This window comes from Takifugu flavidus, chromosome 13 (assembly GCF_003711565.1).
Source record: "Takifugu flavidus isolate HTHZ2018 chromosome 13, ASM371156v2, whole genome shotgun sequence".
Taxonomy (NCBI): Eukaryota; Metazoa; Chordata; class Actinopteri; order Tetraodontiformes; family Tetraodontidae; genus Takifugu; species Takifugu flavidus.
Genome location: NC_079532.1, coordinates 6,172,504 through 6,196,675, shown reverse-complemented (window position 1 = coordinate 6,196,675; position 24,172 = coordinate 6,172,504). Strand labels below are relative to the sequence as shown.

Sequence of the window (24,172 nt, the reverse complement as noted above, 5' to 3'; positions counted from 1 at the left end):
TTTCTTTTTTCTTTGTTTGCCAGTTCACTTCCCAGTTACAGTTTTTGAATCCTCTCCTGCGCTAAGCAATAGAAGCATTCAGTTGTTTTACAAATGTCAGATACTTTTACTCTGGTTTTTAATGTGTTTTGGTGCCTTTGATTCATTTGAACAGCTTTAGATCAAATGTGTGTTTCGGTGTAAACATGCATGATCTAAGGCATGATCAGTTTTTTAAACAAGTGCCCCCTTCTGTCACAGGTTGTCCCACGCCCAGAGATCGGCTGTAAAGGTCCTTCGCAGGATGCAGTACTTTGTGGCCAGGCGGAAGTTTCAGGTAATATATATGAAAAACAAGAAAAGATCAGTTCCGCGGGGGAGGAAAAGCAACTGAGAGCAATAGTGACAGATTTAGGGCAAGGAAAGACCAGGATTGTGCAGCAAAATAAAGAGGGGCGAAATGCAGCTTCTCTGCATGTGTCAGTGCCTGAAACCCACACCTGCTTTGTGTTGACTGCAGTTTGAGCGCTGCACCATGGGAAATCAGCAGATATGCCTCTGGGGCTACATTAGGAATCCTGTCGCTGTACAGTGCACACTCAGACAGACAGCAGGATATGACCTCACGTGACACCAAAGTCAACAGAATTATGTAATCTGATTTTTATTCAGTTTTCAATGTTCCAGTTAAAAAAACACAACCATGTTTAAGATCCTTAGCCTACCGTCTTTGTACTACATGATATTGTCGAATGGTTTCTATATTCCTACCATTTCCATGACTTTTATGTGTTTTCAATTATGAGCTAAAAAGCTACACACCCTGGAAACCCTAAAGAGTTCACTGGGTTCTCGCTGATGCTACTTGTCTCCACGTCACACTAAACAAAGCTGTGAAAAGGCCTTAACACGATTGCTTTCTACATGCCCATGCACTTGTCCACGTGCGTGCATGCACGCACACACACACACACATACACACACACAGGCATGAGTTAACGACAATGAACCCTTCACACCCAAGGGGGTTGGGGATGTTTTCTGGGGACCAAATAACAGGCTATGCTTGACAATAGCTTTTGTGTTCTTGTGTGTGTGTGTGTGTGTGTGTGTGTGCATCAATTCACAGCAAGCCCGGAAGCCTTATGATGTTCGAGACGTGATCGAGCAGTATTCCCAGGGTCACCTCAACATGATGGTCCGCATCAAGGAGCTGCAAAGACGGTGACGTCTGATTATTGTTTTATTGTCTTTCTTGCCGCTCCCACCTGATTTCCCACATATCTGAGACCAACGTATCGCATATCGTCCCGTGACGACCTCACGAGAGTAAACAGATCCCATCTCATTTCAAAATGAAACGGCTCCATTTGGCAAGTGTGACATTAAGTAGTACAGGCTGGTGTGCAGCTGATGGGCTCCGTGGGGACGTCAGGAAGAGAGATGTCTCCATTACAGATGACCGTATTCATGCTTCAGTCATTTTCTGCTTCCTAACAATTACTGTCAGGCGGATTATGCTCCTCCTCATCCCCCTTCTCCTCGGCCTCCAAATCATTTTCACTGTTCTTCCGAGTGATCGGCACCTCATTGTCCTCCTCTTTGTTACACTTGTTGGACTTTGTTATCATACCCTTTTGTGCACTTCCTGCTTTTTAAGTATTTTCGCTGCTTTAATGGCATTCCCGAAATCAACCGTGAAGCAAATCATGTCGCTAATGTGCTTCATCAAGCCAACAGTGCTATAACTTAGTTGACTATTAATAAGCATTTAAAAATAGCCCCTGAACTCACTTTTTCCTCTGCCCCGCAGCATTTTTAATGTCCTCACACCTCTTTCTCCTGTCTGTGTCCCTCCAGACTGGACGGCACGCTGGGGAAGCCAGGAATGTTTCTTCCAGGTACCAACACAACAGTCTGCATCTGATAGACATCTGTCACTGCTCATTCCACCTCTGTGTTTATACCTCACACATATACAAGCCTTGCCAGACTAAATATGAGGGGAAGAGGTGTCTTTTATGTGTGGACACATGTCTCCGTTTGGACACGTGAATGTTTGCACACGTGGGGATTGGTGCTAAAGGTGCAGGTATGGACCAGCGAAAGTTGACGCTGATGATGTTCTAGGCCAAGGAAGACGCTGGGACTATTATACTGTACTAAGATACAATGAGAACTCCATTCTGACAGCTTTTATTAAGAGGTTTTATGAAATTTTAATAATTATTTACTGTAATTGCCATTCAGCATGTAAACAAACTTTACGGCCCATTCTCACTGCACCCCACACCACCCTCCTTTCCGTCCACCCGTGCTCTTTTTCCCAGGTGCCTTATAAACATCTTTTGGCTGACCCTCGCTGCTAACACGGTTAACCATTTAGTTAAGAAAACAGCTGAAGAGTCTTTGAACAGCAAAACGGTTTTCCAGACTTTCCATGGCGATACGCACATTTGCTTTCAGCCTGTACAGGTGTACACAAGCATGTAACTTTTTTTTTTTACTGTATATTACAATTTCTTTGCTATTTTTGTGCCATCTCCTTTGGCAGGTAAAGGGGAAGATAAAGAATACCCAACGATTGGTGCACGAATGATCAGGCTAGAAGATAAGGTAGGCGCTCTACTGGTGCTCAGTCTGTGTCTGTTGTGTCTGCAAGTGATTAGATCAGCTTAGAAGGTTGCTATCACGGGTATGACTGCATAACTGGGTGTTTTTGCCTGACCGGTGAGGGCGCGTGTTGGAATCTTTCGATATGATCGTGTTTTGACTCGCCTGCTGTGACCAGTATGGAGCGTGCAGCCACACTCTGTCAGCCATATCCGCATCTGTTTTGTGCCGCAGTTAGTTTGTCCCCTTTTTCAAAGCCGGGCATGTGCAGGGCAGCAGACTTTCCGTGCCACGCTGTCCTCTTTCCTGTTAACCTATGTAATTCAGTCGTGACAGTGTTTATGTTTCCATCAGGGAGTTTTAGAGTAGCTGTGTGGCGCTAAAGAGAAACATATTTATGCAGTAGGAGGGTGTAACTATGGACGCCATATCCAGGAAGAGCAGTCAAACCCTGTGCCAGCATGAAAGCAGCCCTGATGCCACCTTGATGCCAAGATAGACACGGCATGGAAATTTGCCGTACCAGTTGAACGAGTCTGCAAATATGACCAATTTCCTGTCTGTCGCTCCCCGTGTGTTTCCACGCACAGATTATAGGACGTGAAACCTGTTTGTTATTGCTGGTTTGTGGCTACATCTGTTGTTTGTTTGTCTAAGTGGTGACCTCACCAGAAATTATTTTTGTGGATTCCAGAATGTGTTCCCGTGTTGTGTTATTTTGTGTGTGTTGTTTCTTTTACCGGTGAGATTAGCGTTTAAATTTAAAGGCTAACCTTCAAGTGAGTTCAGAGCCACCTCGGACTGCGAACGAAAACAGCTTCGTGGCAGAAGGGTGCGCTCTGTTCCAGTCAGCTCAGGGTTTCCCTCACTTTGCCTGGAGATACACCATTACGTTTCTGTTCTCTCATCACCGTCGGTATTCTCTAACGCTCGCACGTGTTTGCCGGGGAGAAATGATCTTGAACCGATGGCCGCTGAAAACCATCCCTCAGTGATTGCGTCGCGCCTCATTTGCTCCAGATCATGTTATGATCTCAGTCTTCTGATTGGAAACATAGCCCTCTACTTAGTGGCGACTGTGATTGTCTTTTTTTTTTTAGTCTTTGGCTTGCTAATGGAGATCGGTGTAAATCTACGAATGCAATCTTTAATTCTCCTCTAAACATCGCGGACCTGCACCTACTATCACAGTCGTAATAAGTATTTTTAACATCTGTTGCAACCTCCCTCTTCCACTGTCTCATTTCATTCAAGCGAAATTGTTATTTGGATGGTTCTGACTTGGCACAGCTGCTGCAGGAAAATTGGGGCCTGCTTTTTCCCCTCAGGGAGCAGGTGGATGAACCTGTTGACTTCTGTTGCTGGGTACATTCCCCGGTCCTTCTCCACATGGACTATCCCGTTGAGCTTGAGGATCCTTATTATTATTATAGAGATTCTGTAATTTTATAATTACACTTGCTTATTTCCAAATGTTTCCATGGTGATGTATGCAGTTGTATGAGGTTCTTGTGTAAAAAAAAAAAAAACAAATGCGCTCACCATCTTTGGTTTTAGCTACAAACAAAACAAAGCATAGATGTTTAAATGTAATTAAAACCAATTCCTTGTCGTGTCCCTTATATTGCATGAACGTACAGCTAAGATAAGTATATGTGTTGATTTAATCAAACACTAAGCAGCAAGAGTCAAGTAGTCATTAGCTGGTTGCTTGCTAGATGGACTTTTGTTCTTCGCGCATGACTGCAGTTAAGTCATCGTGTTGTGTAATTCCGGAGTTGCATCACCCTCGCCGGTGGCTCATAATAGTAAATCCAAAAACACACAAAGAAATAGACGTCACATTCGAATCACTCCCCCACGTGAGGACAGGAGGAGTTATTCATCAGCCACGGTGTGTGTGTGTGTGTGTGTGTGTGTGTGTGTGTGTGTGTGTGGTGTGTGTGTGTGTGTGTGTGTGTGTGTGTCTGTGTCTGTGTGTTCCCGTGCCTTTCTCAGAACTCACCCCTAGTCAATTTACAACTTCTAGTGACAAATTCCCGTTTTCCACCAACCGTTCCCCAGTACAACACCAGTCCCTGACTGGTCCCACTGCACATTATGTCGCCGTTGACTGAGTACAATTTTATTCTCTTGACCAGCCATTGTCAGCGAATCACTTCAAGATGAATTTATCTTCAGTTGACTGAGGGAGACTCGGCCATTGTGTGTCCTGTACAGGAACAGACAGTGATTTATCACACGCAGACAAAGACATATAGCTCTAAGCACACATCCACTCAGACACACACGAGGATGGAGTTGATTAATCACCAAAGTGTCTAACCCCAAACTCTCAAGATTGAATTCTCCAGGAGCAACCTGGAAACGAAGATGGATGGACCTCCGTGACACTGTGTTATCTTTCTGTCAGACGCACTTGATGAGAAATACCCAAACGACAAGCTCAAACAGTGGCCGGTGTCTCGCTTCTGCGTGGCCTTTCAGAGCGAAGGTCCACTCTGCTGAGTTGCTACCAACTTTTAGCGAAACTGTATTGTCTTTTCTCAAGGGAACCCATAGAAAAGGAATTAAACTGACGTGCTTTAGCGTCACATATACGGCTTCAGACCTTTGAATGTTTAACCCAATAATCCGAAACTCAAATCAATCATTACAGCCACCGTTGACATATTTATTTTGTTTACCATCAAGAAAAACAATTAGTGGCCAGAATTTAACAGTGCATGTGCTGAAAACTGCAAAAAAAAAAGATTATTATTGAACTGTTGCTGCATCACAATGAGGTTTGAAGCAATTTTAAAGGCTGCTAATGCACATTAACATCACGGATGCTGTGATGAACAATACAATAACGATTTGAAATGTTCTTGAGCACATTGTTTCCACATTTTTCCAAGTTTGCGTTGGAAGTGAAGCCCAACTTTGCTTCCTTGGTTGTAGCAAAATGCACATTGACTTTTCAAAAGCCTGTGTGTGTTTTTATTGCCAAATAATAATTTAGTCATCAAAGTGGTATTTATTTGTTCTTGGCCTGTGGTGAATGGAAAACCATCAGCAGTATCTAGTGACAGGAACACCCTCTAATGTACCCTCCAGACCTGCACGGACATGTTTCTGTTCGACACATCATTGTTTGTGTTGCTCTGAGTTCCGTATATGAACCATAGATCACGCTCGCTATGTGGTTGAACTCATGCCGCTACATTAAGGCATACACACCATCTTGTGTATATCATGCTTATATCATGTGTGTATGTTAAAGAATGCATGCCTTGACCGTAATAGCCTCTCAATTAGGTAAGTATGCTGTAAATTGCAGCAAGGCCAAATACTGGGAATACTTGAGGGCCAGCACAGACTGTTATGTTTGTTAGGAGTCCATCTGTAAGGCATTTAGGGCCCCTCGTCTTTAAAAGCACAGCTCTGAGGGGGGCTAAGTGTGTGTGAGTATGACTGTGGGCGCATTTGTTTAGACTGGTCCTATCCAGACTCTGCAGAGGGCTTTAGTGATCATCACCCAGTAAACACACACTCACATACTCTATATATATATTTATAAATTAGGTTAGATATGAAAATATTAGGGAATGTCCAGTGATCCAGGGCAAGTACACACAGATACACACACTCACACCCTTTCACAGTGCAGCATAAGTCTGTATGTTATTTTTATTTATTCCTTCATTTATTTCTTTTGCAGCATATTTTTATAAATATTTTAAATCCTGGGTATTTTTCAATCAAATCTAATAATATTCTTTGTTTTAACGATGTGTTGAAAATATTTCATGTTATAGTAAAATAACTATCTTTTTTAAAAAGCTATAACTCTGCATGATTTTTAACAAAAGACATCTAAAGTCCGCCTTGAAAAAAAAGGAACTAAATACACAACAATATTTCTGTTTTACTTATAGAAATTTTTGAGGATGTTTGGTGTATTGTAGTATTGTAGTTGACATCAAAATCTATCCAATTATATTCAACCCTATTTTTTTTCTGAGAAAAGTTGTGCCAGTACAATCACATTCAAATAATTATTCTTAAATGCACCTTCTGAAACGTCCTGATGCAAAAGTAGATTTGCATTTTTTTCAGAAGAGTAAAAAAAAAAAAGAGTAAAAAGTGGGGGGAAAAAGGCCCCGTTTTTGGAAAGCTCACACTTAAATAAAATAGTCACTTTAGTGTGATGAATAAAACATTATTTTGTCATATTCTCCCATCGCTCATGTGCTCAGTTGGTGGCCTTCGTAGCTGCGTGTGTGACAGTGGAACTGTGGTCAGGCTGTACCTTTACCCTACTTCCTCCTCCTTCCTCCTCTCTGGGCAGTTTTGTTTTTTCATATTCTTCAACCTTCTGACTTTCCTGATGTTCTCCCCCTTTTCTCCCCCTCGCCAGAAACGCTGACTCAGCTTCTGTCATCCCCACCGCCCCCCACCAACCCCCCGATTTTTGTTTTCCAGCGCCTACACCTTGCTGTTTTTATCGAAAGTCCCCTTTGCCCTTATTCCCAGCACCTCTCTGCGGCCCGAGAGCTCTCTGTCTGTTGTTGTGCCGCGGTTTGATATATGTGTGTATTTGGCCACAGCGAGCACAGCGGGGAACCAGACTGATCGGGCCGGTCTAAACAAAGAGAGGAAACTTGGCAAAGGAAACACACATGCACTCAGACACATTCACAAATCCTGGAACGCATGCTGGAGTGGTCCTACTATTACTGCCCTGTGCTTCACATACAGAACCTCCTGCGTGCCTGAACTTGGCCTTGGCATAAAACAACCCAGCGGTTCGTTTTTCTCTGCTGATTTAATCTCTTACTGCAATCCTACACACTGATTCACGCAGAATTAAATACAAAAGGAAGAAATCTGTAGAGGTGTGTTTGAGGGCTGCTGGGACTCTATATTTTGTCCAAAAGAACCTCTATTTGCAGGCATATATAGAGGTGGATTGCCACAAAAACCCAATGAATTGATTGTAACTTGCTTTGCACTATTGTTTATATCACTTTGAACATACTTTTTATACTATGAACATCTCCATAAAGATATTTTGCCGTGAAAGCGCAGAAGTACCAAAATCTTTGTAAATACCAGAAAACACCTAAATTACTTAAAAACATTTATTTAAACACACATTTTACTGATTTTCCACAGATCCCGCAGCTTGCGCTACCCGACAGTCCACCCAGCCCAGGCTGGTCTTTCTCACGTTGACACTCCCCACTGCTGATGTGGTATCTTCATACTGCCGCGAACTCGATAGCATTTAGCGAGCGGCGTGCTGCTGGGTTAGATAGGGCACCAAGAGCGGCACATTGTTTTGTAGTTCCATCCAGCCGTAAATCATGTTCCGGCCGTGCGCTGGGGATGCAGCCCCTGGCAGCTCCCAGACGGCCTTTGGCTCTGGCTCCCTTCTCTTAGCGCCACTCTCTAATTTCAGAGCGGGGACCCTGCCTACTACTGTGCCTTTACCGCATTCCCTCAAACCAGAGACGAACAGTCTGCCTGCGTGTCTGGCAGCTCGCACTCCCTCTCTGCCTCCTTCTGCCTCTCTGCCCTGAGTCAGTGTATCACTCTTTCCCTCGCTGCCTGGTATTTGCCTACCGAGTATCCCCCTTCTTTTCTTCTGTCTCTGTCTGGTTCTGTGCCTTCAGGATTATAGGTCTGCAGTCTTACTCACAGCATGTAAATCACATTGTGCCCTGCCACTGTCTCTCATCAGCTCACTCCCGCTCCTTTCCCTAGTCTGTGTGCATCTCTCTAGCACCCACTGCGGGCTTGTAAGGGCCGTAAGTACCCAAGCTACATTTCCATTTTAATTGCACAAGCCTGGGATATATTTTTTGCACGTATGTTTTATTGTTTTGGCTGCATGCCCTCACTACTTTCAGTTAGAGCCTCCTGCTAATATACTCCTACGTAGTCCAGTTCATTATCAGCAGGGAGATGTTAGCAAATTTAAAAAGGTTGCAAAAGGGTCAATGTACAGTTCATGAACAGTGGTCTGTATTTTATTGGGGCCTGTAGTCTCACTAACACACAGCACAAACTAGCCCTGGAGCCACCCTGTGTTTGGTGCTATTAAATCAGCCTATGCTACCTGGAACAGTAAACCAGCTGTGAATAATGCCAAGCAGTGTAAGGTACGCCAGAAGCCTTGGGTGTAAATGCCACTGCAATTAGGTCAAGTTTGTGCCCAGAGAGAATACTCAGAAAACGTGAATAGGCCTGAAGCTGTACGCCTGCTTGTGTGTATTCTTCAGATGCGTATTTATAACACCTGATTAACGTGAACTCCATAAATCTGTCAATCATTTCTCGGCTTAATCCTGCTGGTTTCAGGTCCTCTCAAGCATGTCAGTGCTTCCGTAGTTTGGCCCGTTTCACCCACTCACAGGACTGAGGACTATGACACACAAAGCTAATATTTAGCAGCCCCTCTGATTCGCCTCTTGAATTTCACTCTGTCTTTTGCATCACTATAACAATTTATGTCCTTTAAACGATTAAGGATTTTTATAGCAGCAGTCAGTCATGCCCTCTGGAATTCCCTATGGGGCAATTAAAGCAATGCAAGTTTCAGTGGTGCCCAAGTCTTTACAGTCCACACAGGACTCAGGTCTATATGGACAATGGATAAAATCAGGAAGCAGGTAAATAAGTGAGTGGTCAGCTGGAACAGTGTGCACACACACTGAGTGTTGACATTATAAAAGGACACTCATCCTGGAGCTGTTAAGAAGCCATCATATAAAAGTATATCCCCAGGCAATGCCGCTAATCTAAGCTTCAAGGTTTAGGTCTAATCTGAGCAGCCATTCAAACCCTTCATGTTGAAACTGTACAATCTGTAGCTCTCATTAAAGGAGCGGTTCTGTTCTGCTGTGGTCGAGGGATTCAACGAATTGGGACCCTTCAACCATTCGTGAAAAGTGAAAAGGGAGAGAAAATATGGTAAAGGCATTTGCATTCACCAGTGAAGCTTCACCAAAAAATATGATGTTTACGGGTCCAAAAATTCAGTCAAAGATAGTGTGTGGAAAAAGAATTTTGACTATCCATAAAGTCCAACCTTCAATCCAGATGCTCTTTTTTTTGAAGTACCAATAATAAGATTGATGTGAATAGACCAAATATTTAGGGCTTAAACCCCAAAAATGAAACAATCACACATTGCAAGCTGGGGGACTGTTATTAAAGGTGGGCTTTGATACGGCAAGTTCTTATCTCATATTTGACTTGGAGATTTTTTATTTTTTTTTGACTATTCGTGCGCGCAGTAAATACACTCTTTGCACGGTCTAACATCCCCTTTCTCTCTGATTTCAGGCTTAGACAGAAAAGAGATAGACTCTAACCCTCAGATAAGGATACATCAGGAGGCATGCATTAGTCTGCAGATCTTTCCACCGTGTGTCTTCTTCATGACATACTGCCGAGAAAGAGAGAGGCCAGGAGTGTCTGAGTTGGCCTGATAAACTCAGTTGCCGTAAACCTCAGACTTACTGAGAGGATGAAAAAATAGGTCACGTTGACTGGGATTTCATATCTAGAGGAGAAACTCTGAGGAACCCCCAGAGAAGAGTGATGGATGGACCAAGGTCAGGGGGATAAGAAGGAGAAGAGGTATTTAAAAAACACTCACACTGCGCTATTCTGACCAACCAACCCACCTTATAGAAAAATGACCCGGTAAATACACAAACTGGAGGGGTGCGCACATCATTAGCTAGGAAGTATGACATCATGCATTCCTGTGGGACCAATCAAGTGATTTAGAAGTGTGATTGTTTGGGGCATAAAAAAAACTGCTTTAACACAATTTCATGATTCAGAGCAGCTTGAGGTGAGAAGGGAACACTGAAAGGTCAACCGTTGTCATTCTCAGTCCACTGCTGGTCAAACAGCCTGTGTCTGAGGGTCAGAGGTCATCTCAGCAGGCCGGGCAATTACACCCCCTTCTCTTGCCGTCTGTGCGACCGCGTTCTTGCCCCCTGTCAATTCTTCTCAGCTGACAGGAGGTTGCGCTTGACGCAAGAAGCGATAGGGAAAGTAGCGAGTTTCCTTCAGAGGGGACGGGGCAAGAGGGCAGCCCGGTGCGGAGATACGGCGTGCGTGCAGTACGTGTGTTTACGTGCGTGTTGTTGGATGTCAACTTGTGCTTGTGCACGTAGCTATTTTTGACTCCGTATCAGCAGTACACCTACGTTCAGCTCATTCAGTAACTTGACATTGGCTTCGTGCCACTTTGGAGATTTGCTGCCTCAGCGCGATTGCTCCCCTCCCTTTTCCTCTGACACCCCCCTCACCCCCTCCCCCCTCCCACACACTCCTACACAAATGCCCTCCTCCCGCCCCGCTCCAACTTCCCTGATCTGGTAGGGAAAATCACTCCCCTCCTTTCCCTCGTCTCTCCAGCTCCACTTCCCGCACACACCGTTCACTCTTCTCCTCCCGCTCTGAGGAGGAGCGCGGGCGGTAAATGTTGACTCGGACTACTGTGGGAATTCAGGTAGCGTGCGTGCGTGTGTGCGTGCGCACGGCACAATATGGCCCCTCCCAACAAGCCAGTTCAGTATCGGTCATCTGTTGCAGAAGCTGCTCAGGCTGTGCTGTCATTGCAGCGACAGCACGCCGCGGCAGATGGCCGCCAAAATATCAAAACAATCTCTTCTTAACTCTCATGAGACACGTCTTTGCTCTCACGCAAAAAATGGCTTTAGTAGAAGATAATTACACTGGTAAACTCGGGCTTTTTTTCATTAGTGATTCATTTGTGAATTTTTTTTTTTTTGAGTGGTGGGGGGTTTACGGATTAATTACATTTTTTATAATACAATATATTTTTAATAAGCCTAATTAAACACTTAATTACAAAATAATGCTACAACAAATGTTAAATACACTTGATCAAAATAACTGCTTTATCAATATAACTGCGAGTTTATCTTCACTCAGCAATGAATTAATATAGAAATATAGAAATATTGACTCCAGTCCCCCTCCAATGGTGCTTGAATGTTGCTTTACCATATATATATATTTATACAATGGCCTAGAATGGACAAACAGGTTTGAATCCGAACGTGTTAATATTAGTCGCCAGCTATCATCTATCACTTCTGCAGGATAGAAACTAAATTCACATGCGGTTGTCAATTTCTAAATATAACAGCACTAACAAACCCTGCAGTTGAAATATTGATGTAAGAAGTTATGTATTTCTTTTCCTGCTAACTGTCAGCTACCTGCTCAAACAGCATGATAATCACAAAACACATAAAGCAACCTGAGGACACCGCCTTCTTCTAATTTTAGCTGTTGCTTTCAAGGGTGGCCACAGGGAATCAACTGTCTCCATCCAACATTGTCCTTTGTAACCTCTTCTGTCCTCTCGTCTTCCTCCAGGCCTCCCTCCTGGCGCTTCCAAACTCAGTGTCCTTTTACCTTTATTTTCATCATAACTTCTGCCTTTTGAGTGAGAGGAAGAAATACAGAGCCATCACAATGACTGTGTTCTTAATTTCTCCATAAATAAAATGCTGTCAGTTTCGTTTTGACAGTTTTTCAACTGTTTCTTGAAACCAACTCACCCAATGAGACCAAGCATTGTGGTATATTTCCTCACATCAGGTGTGTCCATTGGGTAGAGGAAGCTTTGGAAACCTTGCTGCCTTTTGCACAAAAAGTGGTCATGAATTCCTCTTAAAATGGGTGGGGCTAAATTACATAACATCAATTTTCCATTGCTTTTTTTTCTATTGTCATTCTTTTCCCGCTCTCCCACTTGGCCATTGAGGTTAACCACCACTTGTATTACACAACATTACAACTCATCAACAATACACCGGGCAGAAAGAAAAGCAACCCACACTTGTCTCCTTTCTTGCTTTCTCTTGCACTCTTGTGTTTTTCCCTCTTCCCTCTTTCTTTTTTCAACCAAATCACAAAAGAAATTGACCAAAAACAGTGAAATGCCTAGAAACCCAATATGGACTCCACCCTGGAGATTACACAGTCATCTCAGCCAAGCTGCCCTGGAATAACAGCCTGGCCAACCTTCACTCTTGCTTTGCCTGCATGCATTTGTGTGGAGTTTTGACTGTCTACATAGTATTTAAATCTTTTGTATACCTTTGCATTATCATGAAAGCTAAACCATATGTGGATTTGCATGATTGTGTGTGTCTTTGACATGTGGTTTATTCAGCCTTTTCACAAGACAAGTCTGACCTCTAGGTGGCACTAGTGAGAGCCTGTGATTGTGAGAATGATAACGCTAAACAACCTAAATTATGTTGTATAATGCCATAATAAATTGGAATAGGCCAATAAATTTGCCATAAAACTGTCCTCTGTTACATGTGTCCTTTACTCCTTTGATGCCGGTTAACTTAAAACCTAGTCAAGAAGACTTTAATGGCAGGAAGGCTTTACTTTTGGTTTATTTGGGGGTTTTTCTGTGCAGTGTGGTGGCTATTATCAACCTTCCAAGGCAAATTTACTCAATGTGCAAATGTGAATATGGAATATATATGTGCAATGATGTTAATTTACTTTAAACCAACTGTATCCATTTTACAATTCAGTAAACCTTTGAAGTTTAAATACATAAAGAGGAAGTCTTTGGGGGGGGGGGGGGTAATGTTTGTAATGTTTATTCTCAGTACCAGATTTTACACATTTATGAATGAGTGCTACTCTTAGCTTAAGAAACTCATCAAACGTTTTCTTTTAATTCTATTTCCTCACCTTTGCATCAGAATTTTCTTTTTAAAATTATTCCAACCTTTGGTATTTAAAGCGTTTTTATTATTGCTACAAAAAAAAAACCAAATAGTGGTTCAACTCAAAAATCTCAACTAAATTAAACTGAATGTTTTGAGGTGACATTATTCGACAGTCAATCTATTTAATGTCCAGCCATAACGCATATACAGTTGAAAAGGGGCAATGGCTATTTCCATTTGGGTTTCTGAGATTGTGGTGCCCAGAGTTTGGAAAGCTGGATCCAATCTGAGGTCAGTCAGGCTGTGGTGTTCGAGGCTTCTCTAATGCTAGGGCTCAAGGACTGTAATGCCTGTTTCTGGTCCACAACTGGGGCAAATGCACTGATTGTTTCCAGCATGTAAGAGTTAATGAAGGGGTGGTGGTCATCTTGATACCCACAGACACAGGCACACAATGAAGACTATCCTGTTACTGAATATTCATCCCTGCATATGCGTGCATGTGCATGCATGTGCACTTTCACTGGCTCCGTCTATAGACCGCAGGGTCACTCTGAACTAGTGGCTGATTGGTCACTTTGAGGACACACACTCACAAATCTACACACGCACGTAAACATGTGAGCATTTACTGCTGGTTTTTGAAGAGATTTACTAGACACACACCTTAATCTAAATCCACACATCCAGTTCCCGGTATTGTGTTAAATGCACGGCGCACCAGGAGTCTTTAAGTGAAACCACGTGCAGCTCAGTCCAAGCAGATCTGCTAAATCTCTGTCAAGAGGTGGTTGAGTCATGCCAGCATTAGCTGTCTAATCATGCAGTGTATCACAAGATGTGGTGTGACAGGTCTCGAGAAGAAAGGGTGACAGCTCATACTCAAATATTCTGTCTTGACATCACAATTATCTAGAGGAGAAGTATTTTGGGGAAGTACAACTCTTTATAGCAACACCAAGCTTCTTAAAGTTTTGGGCTTTTTCGTTTTCCCTTGTGGCTTACTCACAACCTCACATGAGCCTTCACCATTTGGAATCCAAATACATAAACCCCAGCGTAACAAATAAATATTGATATATGCCCGTGTAGTTTGCCAGTCATCCAGGATATGGTAATAAAAGTGCTTTAGCCCGAAGTCAAAAGCAACAGGACATTGCTTAATGAGTGCTATTTTATCTGAAAGGATTCCCAAGTTCTTAAAAACTGATGTTTTAACCTGTAGTGTTGAAAAGTCTTCAAGATCATAAAAGAAGGCCAGTTGCCTTTGACCCATAGTACTTTTGCACAAATACCAAATTGTTTCTAAAGAGCTGAGATTTTTAAATGGCTTTTTTCTTCTTCTTGTGCTTTCACCTCTTTGGATGTTCAGTCTTTAAGGATGCCCATTAAGCTATCAGCAAAGCTTTATCACTCTTTGTGTTGGTAAAGCACTGCCATGAAATCGAGGGTGCGTTTTCCCACGCCTTGTGCACATATGTTAAGATTTTCCCGTAGATCAGCCCCTTCCTTCCCAGCCAAATGTCCAGGAGCTGGCGCTGCACAGAATTCTCTGTTCATGTCTGTATGGTTCCTGCACACTCAGTGGTCATTGATACTGAGCAGATAGTCTTCTCTATCTTTTAATCCATCTTGGCTCAATTTGATGTGTAAATTGTTTGCACAAAATGTGCAAAGTCTCTGATAGGTCAAATCTGCTTTGGTCTAACTTCAGGGGTAGCAATAAATCATCTGCATGGGTTATTCTCCATCCCTACAGCACTAGTCACAGCACTGGTTATAGATTAACCAGCCACGCGACCATTTGGTCCTCTCGCTCCTGATGTCACCAACAACATTTATTACAGCGTAAACACCTCCTGGGAGGAGAGGCCAGCTTAAAATATCACCCAATTAAGCTTCCTTGGGTTATACATAAAACCAGTCAGGGCGGTGGAGCAGTTAAGGCTCCCTAGTTATTCAGTTACTAATGTAAATATTAAAATTACAAACTTTTTCAAAGTTTCTCCTTAATGACTAAGAAACAAAAGGACATAAAACACCATCCTTTAAATTAGACCTAACTACCTGATCCTATCAGTTATTAATGACTTTATGGCCTTTGAGTTGAATGAGTTTAGATTGTTTAACTATTATTATTCATTAACTCTTGCAAGGCATCGCTGCCAACCATTTATCAGGCCATAAAGCACCCAACTGCTCAAAAAAATATATTGACTCATTATTTATAACAGCACTTGGACTACTTTTGGCACAATCGTACTTTATTTTACATTTCGATTACCAATGATAGTTTTGAGGCCAGTTTGCATAAAAGAATGCATTATTACCAGTTAACAAGAGCAAGGCGGATATAACCAGAGAACATCTTTGCCAGATTTTGTGCCTGTCTCCGTAAAGCTTGCCAGAATTGGCCACTGAAACTTAAGACGTGTTTGGACACTGCATTTACAACTGCCTCAGATGAGGCTGCTGTGCACAGGAAGTCATGCAGCATAGAGAAAAAAAAAAGTTAAAAACAGGAACAGAGATTAGAAATAGATTTCCTAGGAGCTCACAATTGATCCATTATAACAATGTTGTTTAATAGGCTCATGAAGAAAGAAGCAAGGATATAACAAGAGAGCTTTAGGGAAACAAAGCACTGGAGCTCTTTGTCATCTTTTATTTTTTTCTTCAGGTTTATTATTTGCATGCTGTCAGGTTTTTGCAGCACTCCAGCTCTGTATTTGCATTGAACATGCAGTGGTTTTGCTAATCACCCGCGATCCATATACACATAACAGGTTTGCATAGACACATTCTTTGCATATCAATAGATAATTTGTGTCTCATCCACATTTCCAGACAGTGAACCAGAGCCTCCACCGATGAAGCCCTGGTGTGGGTGTGGGTGTGTGGGTGTGGGTGTGTGTGCTTAAAAACACATAATTGCCCAAACATGTCAATGTATTTATATTTATGAGTGTATTTTGTCAACTGAGTCACATCAGTTAAGAGTGACACTAACGCACACATCTGTTAACCATTTCATGACCATTAAATCATTAATCACTGTACGGGCGCGGATATGATCTGCCCCCCAGCTTAATAAATAATGTCATTTCAGTATTGAGTCAGTCATGAGGTCACTGCAGATCCAAACATGGCTTCTGGCCTATTTTCACTGAACTCCCACAATCGTGGTTAGTTTTGTCTGAGCCATGTCAGTAGATTTTTATTGAAAGAAAACAACATGCACCAGAAAATGGACTCCTCTTTGTGTTTTTAATTGTATTCCCTGCTGTAAACATGTGTTTGTCTATCCCACAGACTTTCCAATGCTGACTCAAATTCCAGACACTTTCTCTCCCTGTTGTCCCTTTAACAAGTTGGCAACATTCTTATAACCATCGTGTACTCATTGTCCTTTGTGATGGTAATGACTGTGCGTCACTTGAGCTTTGTAGATTTTCCCACTCTCTCTGGGCTTGTTTATTTCTGGGGTTTGTCCTCAAAGCAATTTGCAGGTTGGGGGAAAAAAAGAAACAAAAAGGGGCTTGTTAGGAGCTCACAATCGATCGATTATAGCTGCGTTGATTGATAGACTCGTTTAGAAAGAAACAAAGACAGAAAGTGATAACAAGAGAGCGGGGGCAGGAGGTTATGACGCCTTGGTTCGTCATCTCCTCCGCCTTTACACTTGAATGAGTATTCATGTCCTGTTTGAGAGACAAGCACAGCAAACACTTAAATATAAAGCATTAGACTTTTCTGACATCAGATATCATCATAATTAGTCCTAATTTGCTCATATTTTGATAATCTTAACTCTGGCTGAGATGCGTGCACTTTCTCGGCGGTTGGGTGAATAGATTGCTTTATATCTTATAGACTCAATATGGCATTTGCCATCCTTTCTCTCCAATTTAGGACTATTATAGAATAAAAATACAGTAGGTAATCCAGGCTGATATGCCTTTGTCTTATTCAGTCAAGTTTGCAACAGTTTTCTTGCAAAGTTGGAAACTCCCACATAAACTTTTGAGGAACATCTTGAAGTAAAACTATGGTGCTGCTGCTGAGCCACAGAATGTTTTGGGTTTTTCTTTTCCCTGCAGCTCTTGCACCACAACCCAGACCAGTATCACATTCCCTCTGTCCATCATTGGCACAAGGCCCCCGCTTAGCAGCAGAGAAAGTCCTCAGGGTCAGTTCGTATAATGGACCTAAATGCAGCTCATTATCCTGATAAGGCAGGGGCGGTGGCCGGGCAATGGCCGCCTGACTGGCTGGATGACAAGCCACACAGTTTTGACAGGTAGACAGAGGCAGACACAGCAGTGGCAGCTATCTGATGGACCCAGCCGACAGATCCAGTTCCACTGGCCTGCCGCTGTGAGGCCGTGGAAGGGGTTGGAAATGGGACGCTGCACAGCCACACAATGATATGTCTAGTTCTGGCTCTGTGATGGCACGTTATGAATATGAAAATGCAAATTACATGTTAGGACAACATGAAACATCTGCTTCTATTATTGTATTTTCAGGACATCGTATAGGTACTCAAAGATTCAGTTACAGGTAGATATCAGTCACACATCTATCTTCAGCCATTAACACCCCCCCCCTTCTCTGCCCTGAATTTTGTCTGTGTGGGTGTCTTCCACTTTTCCACGTTTCTTTCTTTGTACGCTGCTGGCGTCTGTGGTTGTCACCCTGATGGAATGTGTTGGTTTGCATTGATATGCCCAAGAGGAGCATATTGGGCAGATGCTGAATTTCCATCCAAGAGAGGTTTTCAGTGTGTGGGATAGGTGCCTCCTTTGGTTATTTTTAGGCTTATGTTGCTCCTTTTTTCCAGCGCCATGCCAACAGATAACCAGAATTTGCACACCTCAAAAATAACCTTTCAGTTCCACCTATTCTTTCACACACACTTAGCCCGGGGGGCGAAGAATAAACAGTAACTAAATCCGTGAATAGAAACTTACACCTACACACACTGGACCCTGCTCACTTTACTGGTATTCACACTTTAGTGGCTTTCACGATGGATGCTGTTTTATCATGTTTCAGCATAATTGCTCATTGTTCATGTTTCATAAAGTCAGCAATTTGCCGTCTTTGAGAGTGAAGACACCTTATCCAGGTGCACACACACGACTGTGAATCCACCTCGCGTGTCTTTTTGAAGAACCTCAGACTTTTAAACTTTTTTTAAACATGTTTTATTGCTTCTTCTAAGGCAGCGATCTCATGTGGTTTCCGTTTTGTTTTTTTTTAATATTCAGGAGACGCTCTTCTCTCCACAACTTCACGAGATGAAAAATATGTAATTACAGCTCCCTCTCTCAGACATTTAATTACCTCTGAATGCTTTTGGTTTTCTCTCTCGTACCACCGAGCGGCACAGAATATCACATAAACTATTCTTTTATTTCAACTTGAATGCATGCCAAGGAACACATCGAAGCATCACCGCTCCTCTCAAATTAACTATGTCTGCTGTTTCATGTTGTCAGTATCACTTATGTCAACAAAGGTTGGAAGGGTTATGCTATAACCTGTTAAAATCTGTAGGGTTGGATGCAACTGGCTCAGAAAACGTTATTGAAGTTTGACAATTCTGTTAACACTGTTGTGTGGATCTATGGTGCAAATCGGTGCTCATGGTGCAAATTGGGGGTATGTTTAGATGAAATTAGCTGGTGGGACAGATGTCAGCAACACAATCGCATAGTGTTTCAATATGACAGAAGTGGTCTGCATGCTCTATATCTCACTTATATACATACACACACAAAGCACCCACCTCTTTTTCTCACTCTGAACTAGCTCCTTGTTCACCTCTGATGAGAGAGGTGGGGGAGGTAGAAAAATGGCCAAAAGAGACAGAGAAATGCGAGAAAAGGGTGAGAGTTGACCTTTGGGTCTCAATGAAGCGAGCTCTGTAAGTGAGGGGGCGGGTGGCTGAACTAAGTGGCTGATTCATTTCCCCAGAGACCCCCTTCCCCCAAACCTGCACTCACAGAAAAAACATACACAGACACATGCACACCCTCTCCCTTGTGGATGGGTCCAGCGATCCAGGTGCTGGTTTCTACAGAGATGGCAACATGGCCTCTATTGACCCGCAGGGAGCGCCGTAAAGGTGAAAGGTCACGGCAGAATCCACCCACTGTCTGTCCCTGTGTGTTTTTGGCTGTGAAGACCACAGGCAGAGCCTCAGGAAATATGGCTGCCACCATGCCCTGCCTGACCTCTTGTCATTTTTTCATCTGTTGACAACAGAAACAGATTGGGAGAAATGAGAAATTTAAGCTAGCAAAGTTCAGAAGTTTAGCTGCAAATGAGCCTGCTGGTCCTGAAAAAGAAAGATGATTAGTTCCTGGAGGTGATACCTCTCCCTAAAGCATATATAAGTTATAAAAAAAATCAGAGATTACACTCCAAACTTGGCTTGGCCGCCAAAAAGAGCGGACTAGCTCTGTTTGTTAGTTTGTAGCTTTGACAGTTACACATTTCTGAGGCCACCTTTCTGTCATCGCTGCATTTAGACCAACGTCAGCATCCCACGTATGAACTTGGCATGCAAATGACCTTCTCTCCCCAACCCCCCACGCGTCACCTCTCCTCTCCTTCCCCCTCCCTCCACCAGTGTTCCCTTTCAGCTTCAAACTCAGGCACAGCAGCTGCGTTGGTTTGGGTTATGGCGACGGACGCGCAGGTAACAATAGTTCAGCGATCCGCCCTCTGTTATCGGTGCGCCGAGGCAGTTGTCAGGTGAAACTGAGATATCAACGTGACGCTTTGAAAGGAAAGCTGCTGGGCCCTGTTAAATTAGAAATAATGCCTGCTTGCTTCATATTAGGCCTGCAAATGCGTATGCCTTTATTTTTACACAATAACTTGTATCCCACTGGAAACACAGATGTTTATAGTTGTAGAGGAGTCCCTATGCGATCCGTAAATAATGGAACAGTTGGCCAAACAGAAGAATTTTGATATTCTCCAATCCTTATTTGTAACATTTTTGTTCGGTTCATGTCTGTTTCAGGTCTGCAGAGCGACAGGAGGATTCTGATACGCTGCTGTTATGCCTCATATTGAGTCACCAGCACCTGTATTTCTGGGTTCAGTGGCTTCACTTTTGTACCAAGAGAGGAAGTGGCAATATTTGCAGTCTTTATAAATGTCAGTGGACAAGCCAGAATGTCACGAGTGTATAAACTGTAAACACAGTTTATTTAAACTGAAACAATAATAAAACAAGTCAGTAAACAGATGAGGAGAAATACGGACTAATGATAGATAATCTGCAATAACCTCAAAAAGTTGGTGAATGAACTCTGTTGAACTTTTATCAGGTTTCTAGAGGGGCGCGGAGGGCAGTTGAATTCTCCCTCTCTTAAATGTAGTGTGACAGTCCTGCTGAATGATGCCCTGCAGCGTGCTGATTTTAACAAGGTGATAAGCAGGAAACATGGAGCATCTGCATTCTAAATAAGTACAGAGACGGAGCGTATCATGCACACACACACACACACACACACACCAGCAAACACACTTTGTACAGCAAGAGCAAGAGCGGGGGTTTTGAGGATAAAGTGGTATAGATTCACACCCCCGCTACTCCGAGGCATTTCAAACAGAAACCCAAAAGATACTGCTCACAAAGATCCTGAGTGACAGGAAGAAAGGGGGCAAAAGAGGCTCAAAGAGAAAGACAGAGTGGCACCTATTAAAGGAAGAGACAGCGTGTCTTTACTACTTCCTGCCGCCTGGCAGCTGAAGCACAGAGGAAGATCCTTGTCTCCTTCTGCCTCCTTTTAATTACGGCCAATTACAAGGCTAGCACGCCAGGACTTATTACACGGCAACCAGAGAGGCCCCCTTCGATGTGTTTGTGGGACCCAGGATCATATTATAGTGCTTTAGCGTAGCAAAATTTCCAAGTCTGAAGCTTCGAGGGGCCGTTGCAGTTCTCTTTTTGTGGTTTTAATCAGAACTGAAAGCATGAAAATGCTTTCAGTACCTCCCCCAACCGACAGACACACACACACACACACACACACACACACACACCACACACACACACACACACACTTTAAATGAGAAGCGTGCTTCTAAATTTGAGTGTGATAAGTTGGTTTTTTCTCATACACATGTGTTGCCCCTCAAACTGCTTTATGGTTCCTGATAATCTCTTTATCTTAACTAATATTGATATGAGCAGTGTTACACTGTAAATTTGATGTGTGTGGAAGGTCAACCTACATCTGAATACAACACATTTTTGTACACACAGTGTGGATGATATCATTGTGCCTACCAGAGGGGGATAGCATTAGATCTGCAAGAAATAATACTCACTTCTGACTTCAGCCATTTGTACAAGCAAGCGACATCATGATTTGGTGGGTCTTATTAAGAGAAGGAGCTGCCGTCTTAAGTAGCATCCCTCCACAAATCCATAAATTCACAGACCAATTTCTGTTAACTAACTAACTATCCAATTGATAAACAACACAGCACGTCCCTCCCCCCATTTGGCAGGTGTAAATAGGGCTGATTAAGGCCTCTTTTGGTTTCTTTGTGCTCTGAGTGTTTGGACACCTCCTTGGAATGAAGTGTGACAGCATGGCTGCTGGCGAGTGCCAAGTGTTTGTGCTGATGACACAGATTCAACAGAGGGGGGCTCGGCCTGTGCCAGCAAGAGACAATGCAGCGCGATGTCAAGTGGGCGGTCACTCATTTAGGCCACATCATTCTCTCCAGTCTGTGGGTTTATGGTGGAGCCCCACTTGTTGCGTCCTGCCATTTTTGGACCTGAGTCACAGTAAATGTATTCATACAGTGTTCTTGCATATCAGCATTTAGTGCTAGGCTTTCTTATACAATGATGATTTTTTTTAAATAGTGCTGGTTTTCATATTTCTGTCATAACATACATGTATTGCATTTATCTATGGACATTGGCATAGAGGCTTACAGTTTTGCTTTCAGGCATTAAGCTTTTGCATACTTGATGCCATGTTAGAGGGATTTAATATGATATGCATGTTAATATAGATAAATGTAGATAGATTTTATTTTTTGCATTTCAATTCCCAGGACTTGAGGGAGACCTGTAACTAAACAGAATTTATCACAGGTCCTCTTACTTTTTCCCTGTTACTTCTTTCCCTTCCCTCATGCAGCTGAAGACAAAGCACCTTCTGATATTAAATCACATCATCTGTAGCCTCCCTGTGCAGTTGTGGGGTGGAGGGCTTCTTAGACTTTAGAGGGCATTCCGTGCTTCTGATTTATATCTCCTCTCGCTGCATAAAACACATGAATGACTCACAAAAGAGAAACAGTGTTAAATCTCCAGTGAAGGAGGAGACGGAGACACGATGGCTTAAAGAGACCTGTAGAGATTCCCAGTAAAATGTTTAGAGAGCTGTTATTCTTTCAATGGGGTTTAGACTGTTTTTGAGATAAAATGCTGGACTTGTATTGCTGGGATTCTAGTCCAGTGGAATTCTCAAATGAACATCTTCTTCCTCTTTCCAGCGTTCCTTTTTTATATTCCACATCTGGGTTGTCTCCTCGGCGACCATCAGTGTTTTGGTTTTACAGCAGAAGCCCCATTTTCTTCAAAACAAACAACAAATTAGGCTTCACCCCACCCGCCCGATAGTGTGGAAACCGCTCCAACAGGAAGCTCACACCAAACACTAACATGCCTCTGACGTCATGTGCTCATCGCGTCGTCCCATCCTGTCACCGGTTTGAGTCATCTCCCCCAGCTGCATATGCTCACTCTCATATCAGCCATAATCTGCATCATAATTTTGAAATTTAAGAGTCTATTTCCAACCCCCCCCAACTCTCTCTCGCGCACTATTTGCCACATAAACACACACAAATTCCCCAGACTGAGCTCATCTAATTGGCATCTTATCGGCCATCTTGTAAATGTGTCATTGTTATGACTAGTTTGGTTTCTATTCCCAGCACAGGGTTGACACTGAAATAGAACATTCCCACCGTGCAGTCACTCAAGCATTCTTCCAAACGTTGCTTTCAGTAAGTCGCCGTCATCAGCTCAGCTCGTCCACTGAGCTCATTTGTCCTGCGATGTTCAAAATCCCTGAGATTCCTCTGTAGAAACCAGTGAGTGGTGCCAAGCTGGCATTCCTAATGGGATGAGAAACAATGTCATCGCCAGACTTGTATCTGGATCTGTAAATATTTGGCTTAATAAAACTGTAGATATTTGAAATCTTTTGCAAGTGTGTATTTTCTCTTGGTAAGGATTTATTAACGGCTCTGTTTTTACAGTGCAACCTAGTAAATTTGGAATAGATGAACAACAGGAAATGTTATTTTTTTAATAAACCTATCCTTTCTTTTTTAAATAATCATTGTAAGTCATATTTCAACCTTGTTTTCAGTGGCAGAAAATATCATTATCAAACACTGCTCTCATTTTGGCTTCATTCCCTCCCCCCTTTCAACTCTTTAAAGCTCACCTCAAATATGTGGCCCCTCACACACTAATTCTCCCAGTTACTAGTTGAGAACAACAATAAGCCCGAGGTCTTACTGTGTCCCCCTCTCCACCCGGTGGAGCCTTTGATGGGGCCAGGTTGAGTGAGTGAGTGAGCATGGAGCCCAGAGAGCTGAGGGGGAACTCGGGGCAGCGAGCAGCTGTTCTTTTCCGGCATCCCGTAACTCCATCTTGGGACATGAGCAAAAAAAGGGGCCGGCACGTGCCACAGGAGCCTCAGAGGCTCCCCGGCCCCGCTGTTGCTTTTGAACACTCTGGTGGTGCTAACCTGCTTGGTGTTAAGTTCTTCATGGGGCCTTTGAAA

General features: G+C 43.0%; 1 protein-coding gene across 2 annotated transcripts in view; it reads left to right on the top strand.

The window, feature by feature from the left end:
- Positions 1-24,172, top strand: part of kcnq1.2 (potassium voltage-gated channel, KQT-like subfamily, member 1.2) — a 104,178-nt gene that overhangs the window by 66,292 nt on the left and 13,714 nt on the right. For both annotated transcript variants that reach the window (XM_057052846.1, XM_057052845.1), the window contains 4 exons: positions 241-316; positions 1,109-1,203; positions 1,840-1,880; positions 2,534-2,595. In XM_057052846.1, the coding sequence (XP_056908826.1) occupies positions 241-316; positions 1,109-1,203; positions 1,840-1,880; positions 2,534-2,595 (274 nt within the window). The remainder of the gene's footprint in view (positions 1-240; positions 317-1,108; positions 1,204-1,839; positions 1,881-2,533; positions 2,596-24,172) is intronic.